Here is a 21588-nt window from a genome sequence, read left to right as displayed (position 1 = left end):
CTCTTGTATCAGATAAGACTATAAAAATATCCTGGAAGGTTAATTGGCTCAGTGGCAGATTTTGTGACTTATAATTAAGTTGAACACTTTACTAGAATTAATGTTATTTGGGGCAGTATGGATGGTGTAATGGTTAGCATTACAGCTTCACAGTACTGAGGTCATGGGTTCTATCCCCACCATGTGTTCTATATACGGGGCAGTACGGATGGTGTAATGGTTAGCATTACTGCCTCACAGCACTGAGGTCATGGGTTCTATCCCCACCATGTGTTATATATACGGGGCAGTACGGACTGTGTAATGGTTACATGTATATTCTCCCCGTACTTGCGTGGGTTGGTGTAATGGTTACATTACTGCCTCACAGCACTGAGGTCATGGGTTCTATCCCCACCATGTGTTATATATACGGGGCAGTACGGATGGTATAATGGTTAGCATTACTGCCTCACAGCGCTGAGGTCATGGGTTCTATCCCCACCATGTGTTATATATACGGGGCAGTACGGACTGTGTAATGGTTACATGTATATTCTCCCCGTACTTGCGTGGGTTTCCCCTGGGTACTCCGGTTTCCTCCCACAATCCTTAATTGGCTGCCAACAAAATTAACCCTCGAATGTCTGTGTATATGTGATAGGGAATATAGATTGTAAGCTCCACTGGGGCTGTACACAGGAACTGTTCAAATATTTTCTGTACAGCGCTGTGGAATATGTGTGCGCTATATAAATAACTGTTAATAATAGTAAGGATTTATTATTTACTAAAGTGATGTTTATTTTTTTTACTTTCTTGCTCTCTTAGAGGTTTGGGATCAGCTTGCCACTTGTGTACAGAAAAAAGGATTATGGTACAGTATGCTTCCAATGGCTCTTCTCCAGTGCCATGTATACCATCTGGACATTGGAGTCCAAGAGAAGCTGAAGGTAAAATGAAAATGTTTGTGAGGGTTGCTTTGAGCTTCTGTTAATGTAAAACATTCCCTAAACATGGTGAATGGATTCCTGGTCACTTTATTCACTGAGATCTATTAGGTGTCTGTTCTTTGCCTGTCCATAGTATTACGAAGAGGGAAATCCCGACGTTCAAAATCCTGACATGGTCAAAATCCAGAATGGGTCAAAATCTCGACAAGTACAAAATCCCGACAAGGACAAAATCCCGACATTTAAAATCCCGACATGGTCAAAATACCGACATATAGAATGTACAGGTGAAACAGTCAACATGACTTTCGGGTGACAGGTCGCGAGGTCGACATGGGGTTTTTCACTGTTTTTTGACCCAAATGTTGACACAGTCGGCATGGACACAGTTGGAAGTGAACCGCAGCCCCTCGCATCGCTCGCTTCGCTTGCGATGCTTCGGGCACGGTGCCTCTCTGCGCTCGGCACACTATTTTATTCTCCCACCACGCCCTAGTGGATGGTCCGGCATGAAATACCGCCTGCCGGCACATGTCGGGTCAAAAAACAGTGGAAAAACCCATGTCGACCTCGCGACCTGTCTACCGAAAGTCATGTTGACTGTTTCACCTGTCTACATTCTATATGTCGGTATTTTGACCTTGTCGGGATTTTAAATGTCGGGATTTTGTCCTTGTCGGGATTTTGTCCTTGTCTGTATTTTGACCCATTCAGGATTTTGACCCTGTCGGGATTTTGACCATCGGGATTTTGACTGCATCCCGGTACAGGTATTACCTGAAGAAAAGCTAATAAAGACTAATTATAAGATTTTCATCTTTCTAGTCTACTCGGTAAGGATACAATGACTGAGGTCTTGACAAAGCATTTGATAGCATCCTATCTTTAACATATCACCGATCATTTTAATCAGCAGAAGCAGCATGTGCAGACTATTCCCTCCATTCTGCAAATAAGATGCTATTTAATGGAAAAAGTGGCATAAAAGCTTCCATGAGCTACAGAATCACATGGAGGATAGATGTATGTGAACAGATCTGTATGTGTGTATGATACAGAGAATTATATATGAGAATCTATACAGCTGCAGCCATACTTCTGCTTCTTACACGTGTGCTATTGAAAGCAGTGAATAAGATTATATTCAACAGGAAAAGTCGCAGAGAACGCCCAGTGCTACAGACTAGAAGGGCTGTTTAATGTCTAGGATTCTCAAAGCTTCAAACGTGATACAATGGAGTGATAAACAGCCAGCCAATCAGCTCCTGCCTGACATTTTTCAAACAGCCTTTAACATGGCAGGTAGGAGCTGATTGGCTGGCTGTTTATCACTTTTGAAGCTTATTGCATCTGGCACTAGGTGCGATATTAAGGCCCGTGACCCATTTGCAGAATGCTATTACTTCAGGTGAATCACCCAGCACACGAGCCCGTCACTGTGATGTGCCAAGTGTGGTGCAGGGGACACTAAATGTTTCCACTCACTTCCTTGCACAGCAGCCATTTTCAGTTGCCTGTTACTGGGCAACCCTGCTGGAACGACATGAAGGAACAGAGGGATCACAGCAGTTATCTTTATAGGGTACATCCAGGTGATATGTAATATTTGTGGCTAAATAGCCGCAGAAATTACTGATGAATGAGCCCCATAATCCTTACTACTATTTGTCAAGAGTATATATATATATATATATATATATATATATATATATATATATATATATATATGTGTTTTTTGTTCAGATCTGATCGTAGTACAAATTTGTTCTCAAAATGGGCAAAACCATGTGCACTGCAGGTGGGGCAGATGTAACATGTGCAGAGAGAGTTAAATTCGGGTGGGGTGTGTTGAAACTTAAATCTAAATTGCAGTGTAAAATAATGCAGCCAGTATTTACCCTGCACAGAAACAAAATAACTCACACAAATCTAACTCTCTCTGCACATGTTACATCTGCCCCACCTGCAGTGCACATGGTTTTGCCCATTTTGAGAACAAATTTGTACTGCGATCAGATCTGAATAAGGGCCTCGATGTAAAACGCAGACGGCTGACCACTGCAGGGTATTACATGTTGTATTGCATTTGAAATACCTTGTTTCACACTACTTTTCTGTTGTAGAAAGATACCTTATTTATGGATGATTAATAGATGTACAAGTTTACCAGCATATGAACACAGATCCACAATAGTCTTACCTTTCCAATACTTCCAGGAGACATTCTTCTGATCCATCGATGACTGTTTGATGTTATTGTTGATGTAGAATCCACAATTTATGGGATATGTTTGCAATATATTGTTTTAAATTGGTACAGACATGGATTTTTAGAGTGAATACATTCCATTGATGCCTTATGGTTATTTGCCAGTACAAGAAAGATTTGAAATATATCTAAGTCTTATTGTAATATTACATTTGCAGTTGTTATTATTGTGCCTGTCCTCTGGAGAGTGGACAAAATGATATTCTGAGACACAGGGGTATATTCAATGCATGTCGAAACTGCCGCCTTGCTGAAAAGTTGCCAGTTTTCGACATGAATACAGATGAAGCGCGCTTCATCCAGTGGGGGTCTGGCAGTCGGATCGCCAGCTGCGCGCATCCCCTTCCCGCCGCTTCGTCCCCAGACCCCGACGCTCAGTCCGACCTCCCTGCTCCCCCCTACCCCTTACTGTCTCCCTGAAGTGGAGACGGGCAGGGTTCATGTCCCCTGCCACCCGGAAACTATGACGTTTGTGCGTGTGGGACGCTCGCGAATTCCAGTCAGATGGAGTGCCATCTCGCCAGCAGGGTCATTCTGGCGAGCCCTGGCGCTGGCTAAGAGGCGCTCCATCTGTAGATCGGAAGGGGTTCCATTCTATTCAATGCTATATGTTTTTTTTATTTTGGCAGGCGCCAAAAACCAAGTGCATTGACGGAATAGCCGCTAATCCAATCAGCTGCGTTGAATAATTTATGCCGGATCCATTCCTGCGAAAGAATTTCAGAATGGATCCGGCATCGGGTGAAATTTAATAGATTTGGTAAGAAATCTCGGTTCTTGTGTAGTTTCACGGCGCCACCGCTCTAGCTGTTCTCAGTGCTACGTTACCAGCGTAGCGTGTGCGTGTGCCGCTCTAGCTGTTCTCAGCGCTACGTTACCAGCGTAGCGTGTGCCGCTCTAGCTGTTCTCAGTGCTACGTTACCAGCGTAGCGTGTGCGCGTGCCGCTCTAGCTGTTCTCAGCTACAGCGCTACGTTATCAGCGTAGCGTGCTATCAAATGCAGATGCTACAATTCAATGAAGCCCGAGAGGGGACGCGGATACCTGTAAAGGTATCCGCGTCCCCTCGCGGGGCTCGCTGCGCTCACCACGCTTCGGGCTCGGTGGCTCGCTGCGCTCGCCACACTTTCTATTCTCAACTCCACGCCAACGTGGATAGTGCGGGTATTAAAAGGTCGTAGAACGCGTACCGCAGCCCCTCGCCATGCTTTGGGTTGGCGTGGATAGTGGAATTTACAAGGTCGACAGCTGTTGCGTCGACTAGTGCCATTGTGCACAGGTTTTAATAGTGTACCCCTAGACTCAGCTAAATTTAGAAGCTTTAGCCTCTAAATTTAGATGTAACCCTACACCCATCTAAATCCAGACGCTTTAGCGTGAAACTACACAAGTACCGAAATCTCCAGGTTTTTTTAAAGCGGCAATCATTTACACTGCTAAACCAGTTTGATTTTGCAGTGTAAATGATTGCCGCTTTAAAAAAAAAATTGAGATTTCTTACCAAATCTCTCACTTTCTGAATCTCTCGTCCTATTACATTTCACCCATTATTTTAAAGCCATTCTTAAAAGTTATGTTTTAATATATACACATATTCACAATTAATGTCACCTTGCGTTTGTTTGCCAACACAATTATTTATTTATAAAGTAACTCATTAATACATTGTTAATTCCTAGAACTTGCATAGGAGTACTGGGGTAAGGACAGACATCTATAGAGCAAAGGATGCAAAGAAAAAAAGTTTTGTTGTCCATAGAAACCGATAAGAGAGTTTAAAAAAAAAAAAATTCTAATTAGCACTCGATAAATAACAAAATCTGATTGGTGGTTATGAAAAACATTGCCTTTTGATTTGAACTATTGGAGCACCTGCTCTGCCTACCCATCTGTAATATGCACGTGAATTGTGATTTTCACAAGAGACAGTTTGACCCATCTACAGCCCAGCACACACGGTTTCGTTTCCTCTATTTGGCTATTCGAATCAAAATCGAATGGACATCGAATGGTTTTCAAACAAAATCGCACCGTGCATACACCCCTTATGACACTTAAGTATACAGGGACTAATTCTTTCGGACTGGTCCACAATGGATACTATTAAACGTTACAATTACGGGCCAAAACTGTAAATTTTGATTTTCTTTCATTAGTGGAACGGTAACATCAAATGAATATATTCTGTGGGTGTTTCCTACTTACGCTAAAAATGTTTTTTATCAAATGAAAAACTTTCTATTGCAGTTTTGCAGACATTGAAATTGCACTATATTCATCTGTACTTCTAAACGTAAATTCTTGCATTTGTGCAAGAATCAGGGTAAATAATATATCCTGATACAGTATATCTTCCTAGGAAGGAATGGTCATAGGTTTTGTCCATCTTGCCTATGTATTCATGTGTGTGAGAATGGGGTTGTTCTAAAGAAAGAATACAAAATAGTGCAGGGACGAAACACTAATATTGCAGGAATTTGAAACTTAAGTATTTATTTACAGTTTCTTATATAGCGCAGCAGATTCCGTTGCGCTTTACAATGGTATATTGTATTCTCCCATTCAGGGCCGGATTAAGCCTTCGAGGGGCCCGGGGCACTTTAGACAGGGGGGCCCCCTCCCACTTGTTATTACTGGCCGCAAACTGCATGGGAGTATATTAGGCTGTCAAAACACAGAGTAAAGGCAGTATAAACTTGGGTAACTGCGGAGGGGGGGAGAGGGGGTATTATATAAAAATAAAGATATATAAAATACCACATGAAAAGCCTGTGTTTTACCCTCTGTACCTTACTCTGTAAGAGCCCTGACAGGCTCACTGCTCCGTCTGATTAAAAACCCTCCCATGACAAGGCTGCTGCTGCTATCCTCCATGGGCCTGGGAAGCAGATCATGAGCTCCACCAAGCAGAGCGCAGCACAAGCCTCTCAGCCTCTGACCTCTTGTGCGTGTCTCATGGGACTTAGTCAACTCACAGTAATGCACTTCACACTTGTGCAGTCAGTGTGCCTTGGTTCCCGATGCTCAGCACCATTAGTCATCGTCACATCAGCAGATAGGTAAAGCTGCAGCACTACCCCACTCCCATGCACAAAACCTTTAGCTAAAAATAAAAAAATAAAAATGTTTTTTAAATAAATGAAAACCACAAGGGCCCCCTATATAAAGGGGGGCCCAGGGGTACTGACCCCCCTGTGCCCCCTCTTAATCCTGCCCTGCTTCCTTTATATTCTATGTATCTATTTAAAAGCTTGATCTTAGTGTTGTACTTGTGTCAAGGTCAGAGATATGTATTCTCAGTTACTGGAATAAATATGATTCAGGTTAGATACAGTATGTTGTCTGTTTGGTGTCTGGGTCAGTAAGATGCCTGCGTCTGACATAATCGTTTAATGTGCTGTTGGTGTCCTGTTTCTGAGGGTTTTTTTTATTACTGATCTGATGGTAGTATGGTTTACATACTAATGTTATGTCATTTATAACCATCTACAGTAACATAAAACATTTGTGGTGCTTAAATCTGTTTTACAGCTACTCCCACGGTTTACCACTAAGGCCAGTATTCAATGCCTCTGATTCGTCATATTTTCTGGGGAATCAGGCAATTCCCCGGGTTTACAGGGAATTTTCTCACAGAAAAAACAATTCGCCCTATCCAATGGACACAATTCTCTGCAAATGAAGAGCGAATGTCTGGCGATTCTCTGTTTGTGATTCTCTGCGATTCACCAGTGGTTTTCATTGGGGTTTTTAGTCGAATTCGCCGAGAGTGTATTCAATGCTGAAGTGGAGAACTGCTTTCTCCAGTGATTTTCCCCGGATTCTCCATTTTACATTCCTCATCTTTTTCTGGAGAACTGGAATGTGATCTTTGAAAATAAAGCGTTTTTTATTTTTATTTTGGTGTAAAAAAATCAGAATTTTTTTCCTGTGAAGGGGCATGCTATTTTTATTCACGTGCTTGCAGCACATGAATATATATACAGGTTGAGTATCCCCTATCCGAAATGCTCGGGACCGCGAGCATTTCGGATAGGGGAATTTTCCGGTTTTTGGAATATTTTTTTGTAGCCATACTTACCTGCCCCTGATGGTGTCCGGTGGTCCCTCGGCGTCCGCGCAGTCCCCGGGCGTCCACAGCAGGCCTCTGGCATCTTCTCCTGGTCTCCAGCGGTCCCAGGAATGCATTGCGCGAGTGTGCGCGCGCACCGGTGACGTCACCGGCGCGCGCGCACACTCGCGCAATGCATTCCTGGGACCGCTGGAGACCCTGGAGAAGATGCCGGAGGCCTGCTGTGGACGCCCGGGGACTTGGTAAGTATGAAAAGAGGGTTAGGGGGTTAAAAAAAAAAAAAATTCAAATGATTCCAAAAACCACGGTTTTGGAATAATTCGGATAAGGGATGTCCGGATACCGGATACTCAACCTGTATATATATTTTTTTAAACAATATATATATATTTTTTACACATTCACCAGCCCCCTGCCAGCTCTGGGGGGCTCTCCCTGTGTCCCCCACAGCCCTCCTTCACCCCCACAGTGTCTGGCACAGGCAGGGAGGCTTCCATCTCCCTGCCTGCAGCCGTCCCCCAGCTCCCCGGCGGCATTTGCCGGGGGGTTAAAATTTGCCGCCAGGGGAAGCAAGCCCCTGAGGCGTTGAATAGGGGGTCAAGGGGGGGCTGGCAGCAAATGCTGCAGCCCTCCGGAACCCGGCGATTGTGCAGCGAATCCAAAACAGGATTCGCTGCACAAGTGGAAATAAAGGATTGAATACCTGCCTAATACTTCTTTCACACATACAGCCCTGGAGTCTCCCGGGTCTAGCAAACCGGCAAATCCCCGGCTCTTAGCTTGACCCTTCTAAAGAGACCACACGAGATTGCGCATTCACGTGTATATATTTTATCTTTGAGTAGAATTTTGTCAATAAAATATTTATAGATTTACTCCACATTTTCCAGTATACAATGTACAAGTAATCATACTTACTGTATTAGCTGGTTAGCAGAGATATCTTGGCTGATAGTTTTATACATTTATTACAGATATTACTGGCACTGTGTACATCTGGTCTTTGTAAACACTGTACAATGTCTTTTTAGCCAGACGCGACATGCTGCATAACAATGCTACAGTATCCCTAGACGTATTGATCCGTTTTATACTGTTCGTGGCCTAAATCCATATCACAGCTCTTCGGTGTTCCCAGACTCATAACATTAACCAAAATCAATAATATTTTGATCAAAGACAAATCAACACTATTAATGATATTGTACTTCGGGATGTGTTTTGTGTGAATGGTTAAAATACGACCATAGTTGCCTACCCTCCTGCATTCTGCAGGAGACTCCCTGAAATAGCAGCAATCTCCCTCTCTCCCTCATTAGTCTAGCAATCTCCCTCATGTCACCTAGCCCACATTACACTGTTACATCATAGTTGCCTACCCTCCTGCATTCTGCAGGAGACTCCCTGAAATAGCAGCAATCTTCCTCTCTCCCTCATTAGTCGAGCAATCTCCCTCATTTAACCTAGCCCACATTACACTGTTACACCATAGTTACCTCTCCTCCTGCATTCTGCAGGAGACTCCCTGAAATAGCAGCAATCTACCTCTCTCCCTCATTAGTCGAGCAATCTCCCTCATTTAACCTAGCCCGCATTACACGGTTACATTTTTGGGGGAAAAAGGAATGAGAGACAGATACATTTACATTGATTCATCAGCACCATTTCCCAGCACTTTAGCAAGTATAGTAACTCTTACTAACTGCTTTGGGGTTCATCTACATTTGGATATAAGTCATTTAAAAAGATTCCTCCCAGAAGTAGCAGTACACACCCACGCTTCTAGGTGCCAGTTTCACAATCTCTTTACACAATCTCTCCATATATGGGACTAGACACACCCATTGGGTGGAGCATTACACGCCCCCTTAATGTCGCGCTGTGCAAAATTCTATTAGCAACTATAATCTCCCTGAAACTAGTTTTCAAAAGTAGGCAAGTATGAATACGACTCTTTAGAATCTGATTAAATTCCTGATCAATTTAACATTGACTTGGCCAACATTGGTGTCAACTGTAATAATGAAATACTGAATCCTTACTGGTGGGGTCTCTTAGAGTTTAGGCACCAGGATGCATTAGGATTAGAGATAGGGGTGGGTAGGTTAAGGTTAATGTGGGGGGGGGGTAAGTTAGGCTACATGTATGGAGGCTTTTTTTCACTATAGTCCTTTTTGGAGAGGCTTAATGGTGACAAATCTGCAGAGGGCACTATAGCGGCACTTTGCTATAGACAGTTATCAGCACTTTACTTGTACTGCAGGCATACATATGGTCAACATAGTCAAAAGGTCGACACAAGCATTACAGATAGAGCCCCTCTCTTTTTTTGTCCGGCGCTCACCAGAACATTCCCGCTGGCGAGCGCCAGCGGAGAGGGACTACATCAGACTTGGTTGCGCGTGCGTCTCATGCGCATCCCAGTCTCTGGACAGCCGAAACGTGCCCGTCTCCTCTTCAGTGAGACGGGCAGGGTTAGTGGGGGGGTTCTGGGCGATAGTGGGAACCGACGATGGGGACGGAGGAGGCGGCGGGGAGCTCAGTCGGGATGGGACGCGCTCCCCTTCTAGCGACTGGTGGGGCCTGTCGGCTGGCGCAAGGATGGATCCGGCTCCATCTGTATGTCTACATGGTAAAGGTTGATATATGAAAATGTCGACATGAGTTTTTCACAACTTTTTTCCACGTCTTTTACCGTCCATATGGATGATTTGGAACATTAAGAGCACAGCTGTAGCGGACTGAAGCATCTGGTCTGTAGCTTGCTCGCCATTCTAATTGGGGGTCAACATTCTCAAGTGTTTATACTTACAGTGCACCAAAATAAAATTTAAATACTCATGGAAAACTTTTTCAGGTGTCGACCTTTTGGAGTCGACCGATTGACTGTCAACCTAGACATCTGTGAGTTACAGTATACCACACACCTGTAGGACTGGCTGCAACAGGAATGGTGTAAGGGCTGGGCTACAGAACTTATTCTATTTCCTTTCCTATAGGGGCGCTTTGTATTAAAAAAAAAAAAAAACTTGTGTGTTGTTCAGGTTGATGCTTTGTGTTGTAAAGTAATAATGTTCATTAAATGCCAATGTACCTAAAAGTGTAGTAAGTTGCAAAAATGTGTAAAAAATCTGAAAAGCAAAACAAAGGAAAAATAATTTAAAAAAAATTGTGTGTGTTGTTAAGGTTCAGTTGTGTAAAAACTATTTATTTTTCTAAAACTTGTGTGTTTTCAGAGCCATGCAGTGGAACTGTGTTAAACATTAACACTCATAGGTGCCATTCCACTTACTTAATAATTTAAGCATTGTCAGTTGCAGTGTGAAGATGTTGTAATATGTTAAAATAAAAAAAATACATTTCTAAAACTTGTGTTTTTTCATGCCAGGTAGTGTAACTATGTTAAACAATAATGCACAGTAGATGATGTGCCACCACTTTAATAATATAAGTGCTGTGATTTGATATGTATAGAAGAGCAGGAGCAGCAACCAAATACTAGTGCTGTGGCCGCTGCTAGTCATGATGATAAAGCTGCCAGTCTCCATGATACTAGTACTTAAAATATAGTAAACCTGGTGCTCAAAAACATAGAGGGTTCATGAAAGGGCACCTTTAAGCAAAACAATAATTCACAATGTTAAAGAAGAGAACATCACATCTAATAAAAGGAAAGTTTACTGGTGAAAAAGTAAAAATTGCCAACATGCCTTTGACCACACACAAACAGTGGCATGGCAGGTCTTGGATTTTTTTTTGTGAGTGGTTGTTCTAGAACTGCTATCTGTAAGGCATCATCTATATTTTCACATGATTGTGCCGCACCTTCTCAATCAGGGTTATATTTACTAAAGTGTAGGTTTAAGGAAATGAAGATGTTGCTCATAGCGACCAAACAGATTCTAGCTAGTATTTTCTAGAAGATGCTACATAAATAAATATGGTCGGTTGCTATGGCCAACATGTCCACTTCTGCAAACTTGCACCTTAAAAATATACTCAAAGTCTTTAAGATGTGTTAAATATAATTCCTGCAAATCAGTGCAGAAAAAACAATAAGCTCGAAGTACAAACTGTGTTCAGTAATGTCAAAAATCAACGAGGAGAGTCTAAGGGTGTCCATCAGTGCTATGTGCTAGTCTAACATTTCTGATACTGTACTAATACCAATACTAATTTCTGCATCCTCTGGAAATAGGACGAGCAGTACAAGTAAAGATGGTGATGGTGAAAAATTGAGGTTATTAGTGTGAAACTGCAAAAAGATGAGGGTGATATTTATGTACAGTCTAAAGCTAATGAAGTTGTTGATGATGAGGATTTTTGTGTAAGCCATCCACCAGTAAAATGACAGTGGGGACCGTTAATGACCCGTGTGAGCATGCATTGTTTGTCACCTGATGCGTGCACACTGGGTGACATTATGGACGGAATGTACTAAGCGAAAAATGTGGTAAAACCCCTGTTTTCATATGTCCTAATACCCGGCCGCCGCGTCCTCGCAGGGCAGGTTATGGCCACATTTGGGTGGCGATACCCTATAGAAGCCTATGGGCTTTAATCGCTGCCCACCGCCCCTCAGCGCAGACTCCTACCAAACTCCCTGTCCTCCATGAATATCCTCCTCCCCCTAGCATATGTCACAGCCAGATGTCCTTCCGGCTGCAGGGCAAGGAGGAAGTGCCGGGGACAGCTGCACACTACATCACAGGTGTCGCAGGGGGCCTCCGTCACCGCACTGCGATGCTGTCACAAACTTGGGGTGCACTACCACTCGGGGATTGGCTAGACCTGACACAGGGGCGCGGAGTCTAACCGTGCCGGGGGTTTTCTGCCAGTGACCCCTCCAAGCGGGATATGGGCTTCTGCGGCACCCGACACGTCGGTCGCGGCCCCCTGGTCAGGTTCCCCGTATGAGTGGTGGTAGCTTGTGGAATATGGAGCGTGGTCGTCAAGCCGGATCAGTAACAGATGAGCAGATACGGTACCAAGGAATGCAGCACACAGGGAGCAGGCAGGAGAATGGTAACAGAACTAGCCAAGGTCATACACTGGATGTCACGGATGTAGTACACAAGGAGCAGGCAGGAGAATAGTCAGGAGAAGAGCCGGAATCATACACTGGTAAACACTGGGTACGGTACACGAGGATCAGGCAGGAGAATGGTCAGGAACAAGCCGAGGTCAGATGCAATAATCAGAAGTCTGGAATAGTACAAGGCACTGGAACGCTGGAGCTGGTGTGAACCTATACTCTGGCAGCTTCTGTCTCCCAGAGGCTGCCCTTTATAGGAAGCACAGGGAACCCACAGGTGGACTAATCAATGGGCTGAGCATGCTCAGTTTACACTGAACTCTCCTGCAGGAGAGTTACCCAGGTGTAACTAATTAGCTGAGCTCAGATCTCACAGCACAGTTCAACTATACAGAGCTGTCAGCAGCAAGGACTCCTCCAGGTGCTGTAATTAGCAAAGCTCAGGCCACACAGACTTTCCTTGCAGCATGGAGCAGGCTGAACAGACAGGAGAAGCCACAAACCAGGTAGGAAACAAACAATAACTGAATGTTGTGACATTACCCTCCCCTCTAGGGGTGGGCTCCGAACACCCCACATGGATACTTTCAAGGTCGCCTGTGGTGCTTCTTCTTTTTCTTAGAAGAACACTTAGATCCCTTCAAGGCTGGTGACGCCTCTGGCTCTTCAAAGTGGGCTCTGGCCAACACTAGACCACCCAAAAAAGGAGCAGCATCGTGTTCAGAATCATAATCTGAGTTGGAGTCTAGTTCTGGGGTGCAAATCAAAGATTTTTTAGCGGATGATTCTTTGAGACCATGAAGTGCTAAAGAGCCGACACGGATGCCCCTAACTATTGAGTTCTTCGATTCAGATCTTGGCAAAAAAAATTTTTCAGAAGCTCTAGTACTCTCGGTATGCCGTCTAGATGACCCATGGTTTTGAAGAGGCATAGGCAGACTTTTAGCCAGGGAGGATGAAGGAGTCTTAGATTCAAATTTCTCGATCACAGCCCTGGAGAATGATATCAGATCTTGCAGTCGAGGATCATTGGCTTCAACAAGTGGATTGACCCATTTTAGTGCTTCTCCCCGGAAGGATAAGATCATAAATCTTACAATATTTGCCAAATTGACTTTGGAAGATGGATCATGATTCATGGCATCTAAGTAGTGATCCGCTAAAGCCTGGTAATGGGCAAGGTTCCCATCAAAACAAATATCTTCAGAAGACTCTTCAGCTGGCTTTTGTGTACTAGCCAACCCTGGTGGGACCTTAGACACAATGGATGTCTCTTGAACTTGAGGCACTGCTGACGCCTTATGGATGACCAGTACAGTAGACATTGGTACTCTAGAAATTTTTTCTTGGCTGACATGTTTAGGCCCAGGGGTCATGGAAGCAGACCTGGAGACCGCAGAGGTAATGGAGACAGGCCCGGAGGCAACGGATGCACACCTGGAGACCATGGAGGTAGGCCCAGAGGCCGCGGAGACTGGCCCGGAGGCCGCGGAGGCTGGCCCGGAGGCTGGCCCGGAGGCCGCGGAGACTGGCCCGGAGGCCGCGGAGACTGGCCCGGAGGCCGCGGAGACTGGCCCGGAGGCCGCGGAGACTGGACCGGAGGCCACGGAGACAGGCCCGGAGGCCACGGAGACAGGCCCGGAGGCCACGGAGACAGGCCCGGAGGCCATGGAAGTGGACCTGGAGACCACAGAGACTGGCCCGGAGGCCATGACATACAAGTCCTCATGCCCGGAGGCAAGGGCAGGTGGGTCCTCATGCCCGGAGGCAAGGGCAGATGGGTCCTCATGCCCGGAGGCAAGGGCAGATGGATCTCCACCAGGAGTGACAGACCTGGAACCCCCACCTGGGGTGAGTGACTCGGAACCCCCACCTGGGGTAAATGACTCGGAACCCCCACCTGGGGTGACGGACTCGGAACCCCCACCTGGGGTGACGGACTCGGAACCCCCACCTGGGGCGACGGACTCGGAACCCCCACCTGGGGCGACGGACTCGGAACCCCCACCTGGGGCGACGGACTCGGAACCCCCACCTGGGGCGACGGACTCGGAACCCCCACCTGGGGCGACGGACTCGGAACCCCCACCTGGGGCGACGGACTCGGAACCCCCACCTGGGGTGACGGACTCGGAACCCCCACCTGGGGCGACGGACTCGGAACCCCCTTCTGGGGCGACGGACTCGGAACCCCCTTCTGGGGCGACTGACTCGGAACCCCCTTCTGGGGCGATTGACTCGGAACCCCCTTCTGGGGCGATTGACTCGGAACCCCCTTCTGGGGGAAAATATAGAGCCCCTTCTTGAGGCAAAGTGCTCAGTGGCCTAACCTGGGAAGCCACATTCAGAGACCCTTCCTGGGGTGTGGCTACCAGAGGATCCTTTTGGGGTGCCACTTTCAGAGACCCCTCTTGGGGTGCAGTGCTCGGGAAACCCTCCTGGGGCGCAATGCTCAGAGACCCTGTTTGGGGTGTGGTACTCTGAGACCCTGCTTGGAGTCTGACAGTCTGAGACCCCTCCTGGTGCACGACACTCTGAACCCCGTTCTGCGGCTTGAGAATTTGAAAACCCTCCTGGGAAATTACCCTCCGAGACCCCTTCTGAGGAAAAAGACTCTGTACCCCTTCTTGGGGCTCGCCATTCTGAGACCCCTCTCGGAACTCGACACTGTGAGAGTCCACTTGGGGTGAAACACTTTGATGCCCCTCTTCGGGCAAGACACTAGGAAGCCCTTCCTTGGGCAAGACACTAGGAAGCTCCTCCTGGAGCACAATACTCTGAAGCCCCTCCTTGGGCTGGACTAACAGAATCCCCTTCTGGGGCTGGCTGGACAGAACCCCCTTCTGGGGTTGGACTGATGGGACCCCCTCTTGGGGTTGGACACCCGGACTCCCCTCTCGGAACTTGACACTCGGGTTCGCTTCTTGCGGCTTGACCGAAAATTTACTGCTTTTAGGTAAAAAGATTTTAGTTCTTGGACCCCAGTGATAGCCTTGAAACTCTTCCTGAGTGGGCACAGCAGAAATAACCTTATTCCTGGCCTCTCGGAGGGAGCAATCCCCAATCAAATGGTCCTGGCCTCCACAATAAAAACATAAATTTAAGGACCTGCGTCGCTGGCGTTCCTCACCTGACAACTGGGGACGAGGCCGACTCACGTACTTGTCCTTTAAGGGCACAGATGTATTTGCCAATGGGGTACCCGGAGTGGAATCTGAGGGTCTTGCAGGCACCAAGCCCACAGTAGACTCGCTGAGCAGTTTGGTGACAAGGGTGAGGACGTTAGACAGCAGCTCCTGTAACTGCTGTATTAGCAGGCGAGGCACCCTAATGGACTCTGGATCAGAAATCACTGGTGTTGGAGAGGGTGGAGCGAGGTCCAACTGCTGCTGCAGAGTTTGCAAGTTTTGCATAATCAGAGCTTGGTACTGTCCTTGCTTGTCAACCCGGACCAGCAGGTGTTCCAGGAGTTCTTTATGAGACATGCCACTAACAGCATCCATATTCCAGTTGGGCCAGAGTATTCTGTCACAAACTTGGGGTGCACTACCACTCGGGGATTGGCTAGACCTGACACAGGGGCGCGGAGTCTAACCGTGCCGGGGGTTTTCTGCCAGTGACCCCTCCAAGCGGGATATGGGCTTCTGCGGCACCCGACACGTCGGTCGCGGCCCCCTGGTCAGGTTCCCCGTATGAGTGGTGGTAGCTTGTGGAATATGGAGCGTGGTCGTCAAGCCGGATCAGTAACAGATGAGCAGATACGGTACCAAGGAATGCAGCACACAGGGAGCAGGCAGGAGAATGGTAACAGAACTAGCCAAGGTCATACACTGGATGTCACGGATGTAGTACACAAGGAGCAGGCAGGAGAATAGTCAGGAGAAGAGCCGGAATCATACACTGGTAAACACTGGGTACGGTACACGAGGATCAGGCAGGAGAATGGTCAGGAACAAGCCGAGGTCAGATGCAATAATCAGAAGTCTGGAATAGTACAAGGCACTGGAACGCTGGAGCTGGTGTGAACCTATACTCTGGCAGCTTCTGTCTCCCAGAGGCTGCCCTTTATAGGAAGCACAGGGAACCCACAGGTGGACTAATCAATGGGCTGAGCATGCTCAGTTTACACTGAACTCTCCTGCAGGAGAGTTACCCAGGTGTAACTAATTAGCTGAGCTCAGATCTCACAGCACAGTTCAACTATACAGAGCTGTCAGCAGCAAGGACTCCTCCAGGTGCTGTAATTAGCAAAGCTCAGGCCACACAGACTTTCCTTGCAGCATGGAGCAGGCTGAACAGACAGGAGAAGCCACAAACCAGGTAGGAAACAAACAATAACTGAATGTTGTGACAGATGCTAGGTGCATATGTCAATACATATGCGCTAGCATCGCTACGGTAGGTCAGCGAGGGGTGGCGATGTATTTTAATACATACTGCCCCAAGTATGATATTGCTCAGAAGGGCCAAAATGAACAATATTATTAATTTTATTGCCCAATGTGTATGCACTTTTAGATACAATGGGGAGATGTATTAAACATGGAGAAGAGATAAACTGGAGATATGTAAAGTGAAAGGAGAAAAAGCACCAGCCAATGAACTGTGTTTGAAAATGACGTTTGGGAGTTGATTGGCTGGTGCTACAGTATATCTCCACTTCATCTCCACTTTATCTCTTCTCCAGGCTTAATACATCTGTCCCAGTGTTCAATCTATGGAATTCATTGAAGAGAAGTGCAAGCTCCTGTCAGGCTTTGGAATAAGCACAATGTAACTCATACCTAGCTCCAACATCTCCTTAAACACGGCCTCCGGTTGAGCTTCTGGTATTCTTTATGGCTTGAGGTCAACTTGATCCCTTATTTCAGTGATTATTTCATGTTGTTTTTTTTACCCAGTACCTCAGAAAACAAATCTCTATTTCTAACGAGAAATTCTGTCTTTCTTTTCCCTTTCTGGTATATTTTATTATTAACCTCACCCACTTCTTCTACTGTTCCCTTGCCATTTTGCCAAACACTTACCGTGTGAATCTATATTCTGTCCTCAGTAGCGAAGGTGCATTATTGAGCATTATGGTTGTACACCCTTTGCTGTGCTTGTTGTACAATCTCCAAGTGTGTTTTCACTATTGACACCACTGCACCTGTTCTCTCCTGCATCTGAGATACATGTTCAATAACTGTTTTCTAAGGGATGGATTGCCATTCCCACAACTATTAGCAATATGGTCCAATCCACTACAACAACATCATTTGATGACGTAATTATCGAGTTTATTACGTGGTGGGAACTCTCCTGGCACAGAGGGACAGTCTTCCGGTTCAAAACCCACAGTCTTAACTTCATTTCACAGCCCCAGACCCTTTTCCCCCCATAGGTCACTGTTCTGGGGCTCAGGACATTGGGGTACACTGAATAATAACTCCTCAGGTTGACACTTACCTCCACATTATATCCACAAGTTGGTCTGCTGTTTTGGGGTTTGTGTGGCTCAGTCACTTCCTCAGAGCCGATGGGAGTGACTGCAGATGTTGGTCGGTAAAGACCCTTTAAACAATCTGTGACTCTGTGACAGTTTGTGGTTGTAGCCATTTCTTTGTGTGGTGGATGAGTACATGATTTTGAGAGCAGGAAGGTTCATCCACATTTTATTTCCCCATTGTGCTCATTCTAACAACGTGACACCCATGCGAGCCAACATGTATACTTTTCCCTTATCCTAGGCCAGACCTTAATTAAGGCTTAAGTCATTAAAGGCCTTTTTGTGGTTCTCCTGATAACTAGGGTGCCAAGATTCCAGCCCATTGAGCTTTAGGCCAGCGGTTCTTTTGAACTGTCTTGAAAATGGCTTCCATGGCATAATTTGTAGGAAGTGACTATCCTGTATGGAGCAGGTAGTAACATTCGAGGGTGCACTTCCAAAAAGGTGTTACTTGTGCAGAGATAATTAGATTTGGGTGGGGTTTTACACCTGCCTCACCTGCAGTGCACATGTTTTTTTCCATCTAAGAAATATTTTGTCAGAAAGAGTGAACTAGAATAAGGGCCTCAGTTCCTGCTGGAGCCTGCTGAAAAAAAGCCCTGTATATACATTTGTACATTTGTATAATAAGGGGCACACAATGGTGAATGTACATTCCAGACAAGTTGAATTCACTCACTGAAATGGTAAATGGCACATATACTGTGTGTTTATATTTAAAAAGGTGCATATACCAAGCTTATTGTGGCTTACTGCCCACACAGGAGTCACAGCCGATGGCTCCCAGCTATTCCGGCACTCCAGGTCCCGCTATGCACATAAACTTCAATGGGAACTGGAGGGTGCAGGCTCCCATCACCCATTGATGTCTATGGGAGCTGAACAGTGATGCACATGAGGTGGCATGCATCTCAGTCCATCTACAGCATGCTGCTATACACAGCAACTAGGGATGCCAATCCCGGGGCATTTTTCAATCCCGGAATTAAATAATGCTCAACACAGGGTTCTAAGGATTACCTTCCCTAATAATAAAAAAATTCCCTTGGTGGGCGGTGTGGCCTGGAATAGGGGACAACGCGGCCGGGAGTGAGGCAGACAGGTTGTGTGGCCTGGAATTGGGTTGCAGCCTGAGCATCATGACCTCTGACCGTGTCACACTGCACAGAGTGCACAGATCCAGACATGAGGGTCAGCATCTGAGCGGGTGCGCAGACGCTGCCCGGCATAAGACTATACATGCGCAGTCTAATTGAAATCTTGGTAATGTTGGGGTCAAAACCAAGGATCCCAAGGTTTGGTTGACTCGCAAGGATGCAAATTTACATCCAAACATATCAACCAGATTAACCCCCTTGGTGTAAGTGTGACCAACATTGCGGTCCCACCCTTCTAATTAAAGAGCACCCCATGGAACTTTTTTTTTAGGATAAAATGCATGAATTCTATAATGTATTCCCTTGGGGTACTATTTGTTGTTGGGTCCTCTTCTGAATATGTTCCTACAGCCAGGATCCTAGTTTATGGGGAATACTAATATATTAGAATTTGGCGTCGATTGCACCCCAAAAATAAGAGCACCAGCACATATGCACTAACCCGGAATCCAACAAGGTTTGGAATGGGAGAATCTGTTGAAGTTCGACGAGATAGGGACCCGGAGCGCAGGAATATAAGCGAGCAAGAAGACATGACTCCAGTGTGAGGAGTAAGCACTTTTTTGAATATGTACACATTGTACATGTCTTTTATTGAGTTGGTGTTTGCATTAAACTTGTTTGGAAGGTACTTTCACCATTGTGTGCCCCTTCTTATACAACTTTTCAGATTGGAACACAGGAGGAAAACCTGATTGTAGGGAGCACGCACTACTTATGTAAGGACGATAATCGTACTGCATGGAGAAATTTAAAAGACTGCAGTTTTTGCGCTGGAGATTCTTGTACATTTTTGGTAAACTGTTTTTTTCCTTTGTCTTTAGCTGCATGTTCATTTGGAAATATTGTGATTGTCATTTGGTCTTAACACAAAGGTGCTATACTGTACATGTTGTGTACTAACAGAAAAAAAAAAGGCAGATAAAAAAAAACACACTAGAGAACAACAATAAAGATGCAAATGTAGATTATTATTCTCTGTGTTTTTATAAAAGAATCTAAGGATTAAAGAATTAAAATTAAGTTGGTAAATAACATCATTAAAAAATGATTTAGAAGTTGGGAGGATACCGAGAGGATTACGAATGATGCAAAATCCAACGTTTGAGAAAGATATTCCTCGGTTGATTGGTAATTGGTATATTGTATTGAATTCATGTGCTATTAAGCTAATGAACTTAATGCTATTGGGAAGAAAGAGAAAACTGAGCTAAATATGTGTATCTAGATAAAGGGCGGTATTCAATGAGGCTGATTCACCAGGTTTTTATGGCGATTTTGTGCTGTAAGGCGAATTTCTGACTAAAACGGTGAATCACTCTATTCAATGACCAGATGGCGAATACATTTCAAGGTTTTTTTCGCCATGATTCACCGAGTAGCAATCGCTATCTTTTTATGGTGAAGTGGAAGGTGAACTTTTAAAATAAAGTGTTTTGTTTTTTTACAATTGGTGTCAAAAAATCTGGAATTTTATTCTGAGGAGGGGCATGCTATTTTTTTTTTTATACAGACCAGCCAGCAGGGGGCCGGAGCCGAGCCGCTCATTAGATATTCATATATTCACTTCACCCGATCATTACATATGCATGATCGGGTGTAGTGAATATACCCGGTCCCCTGCTGGCACCCCGGGGGGCAGCCTGTGCTGCCTGGCTCCCGGGGAGCCCACCTCCCCCCACAAACGTTCTGGGGCAGGCAGGGAGACTTCCATCTCCCTGCCTGCCACCGTCCGTCCGGTATTCAACGAGCCCCTGACTCGTTGAATACCGGAGCCGGCGAGGCTCCGGAACGCAGCGAGCAGTGGCGAATGTGCAGCGAATCCTAAACAGGATGCACGTCGCCAGTATTCACATTGAATACCGCCCAAAGTGGATTTGGTGAAAGAGATAACATAGAAATATCTAAATTAAAGGCATATAATAAGAGAAGAGTCGACCCATTATTTCGGAGATTGGGTCTGACACTTCTAAGAATGCGGTGACATCTATAAAACAAATAATTTAAGATGCTGTGTTAAGGATTCAACAAATATTCTACCGATTTTAAGTGATTTGGAGTGACAATAATGTTGCTTTCCCACTGCCTGACTTGTAATGACCCGGTATTTGTAAACGGGACTTTAAACGGCTCTGAGCCATAAAGACCCTTTCACACTGCCTGTTGTAAATGGTATATTACTGATTGAACCCATTGTGAAAGGTACAAAACGGTAATCCAGTAATATACCACCCATTACCTGTCCTTCCCCACTCTCCCCTGGTACCTGGCCTGCAAACCCCCGGACCTGTCCTGCACCCCTCCCCCTGGTACCTGGCCTGCAAACCCCCAACCTGTCTTGCACCCCCCCCCCCCAAGGCTACTCTGCGCTTCCTCTTTAAGGCACCGGCCCAGAAGCCCCTATGCTAACACTGCGGTCCCTGGTCCCCCCCCCCCCCGGTGCAGCAGCGGAGCCTGGTCACCGGCCGAAGCTTACACACAGTAAACGGTGTTGGGGACATGGAGGAAACCGCATGGGCACTGCGTCCCGCAGCTTCCTTGTAACCGGAGAGTGATCGCGTTGCCCGGAGCAGGCTCAGGGGGTGACTGGCATCAGGGGAGCCCACGTGGTGACTCCCGCTGGCTGGAGGCAGTGC

At 45.9% G+C, this 21588-nt stretch overlaps 1 protein-coding gene across 2 annotated transcripts in view; it reads left to right on the top strand.

Annotated features, from left to right (window-relative positions):
- PAPPA (pappalysin 1) overlaps positions 1-21588 on the top strand; it is a 308026-nt gene that overhangs the window by 114467 nt on the left and 171971 nt on the right. For both annotated transcript variants that reach the window (XM_083161035.1, XM_083161036.1), the window contains exon 6: positions 811-932. In XM_083161035.1, coding sequence (XP_083017161.1) covers positions 811-932 — 122 coding nt within the window. The remainder of the gene's footprint in view (positions 1-810; positions 933-21588) is intronic.

The sequence above is a fragment of the Crinia signifera genome, chromosome 9 (genome assembly GCF_055691185.1).
Source record: "Crinia signifera chromosome 9, ASM5569118v1, whole genome shotgun sequence".
Taxonomy (NCBI): domain Eukaryota; kingdom Metazoa; phylum Chordata; class Amphibia; order Anura; family Myobatrachidae; genus Crinia; species Crinia signifera.
This window is presented reverse-complemented; position numbering and strand designations above follow the sequence as displayed.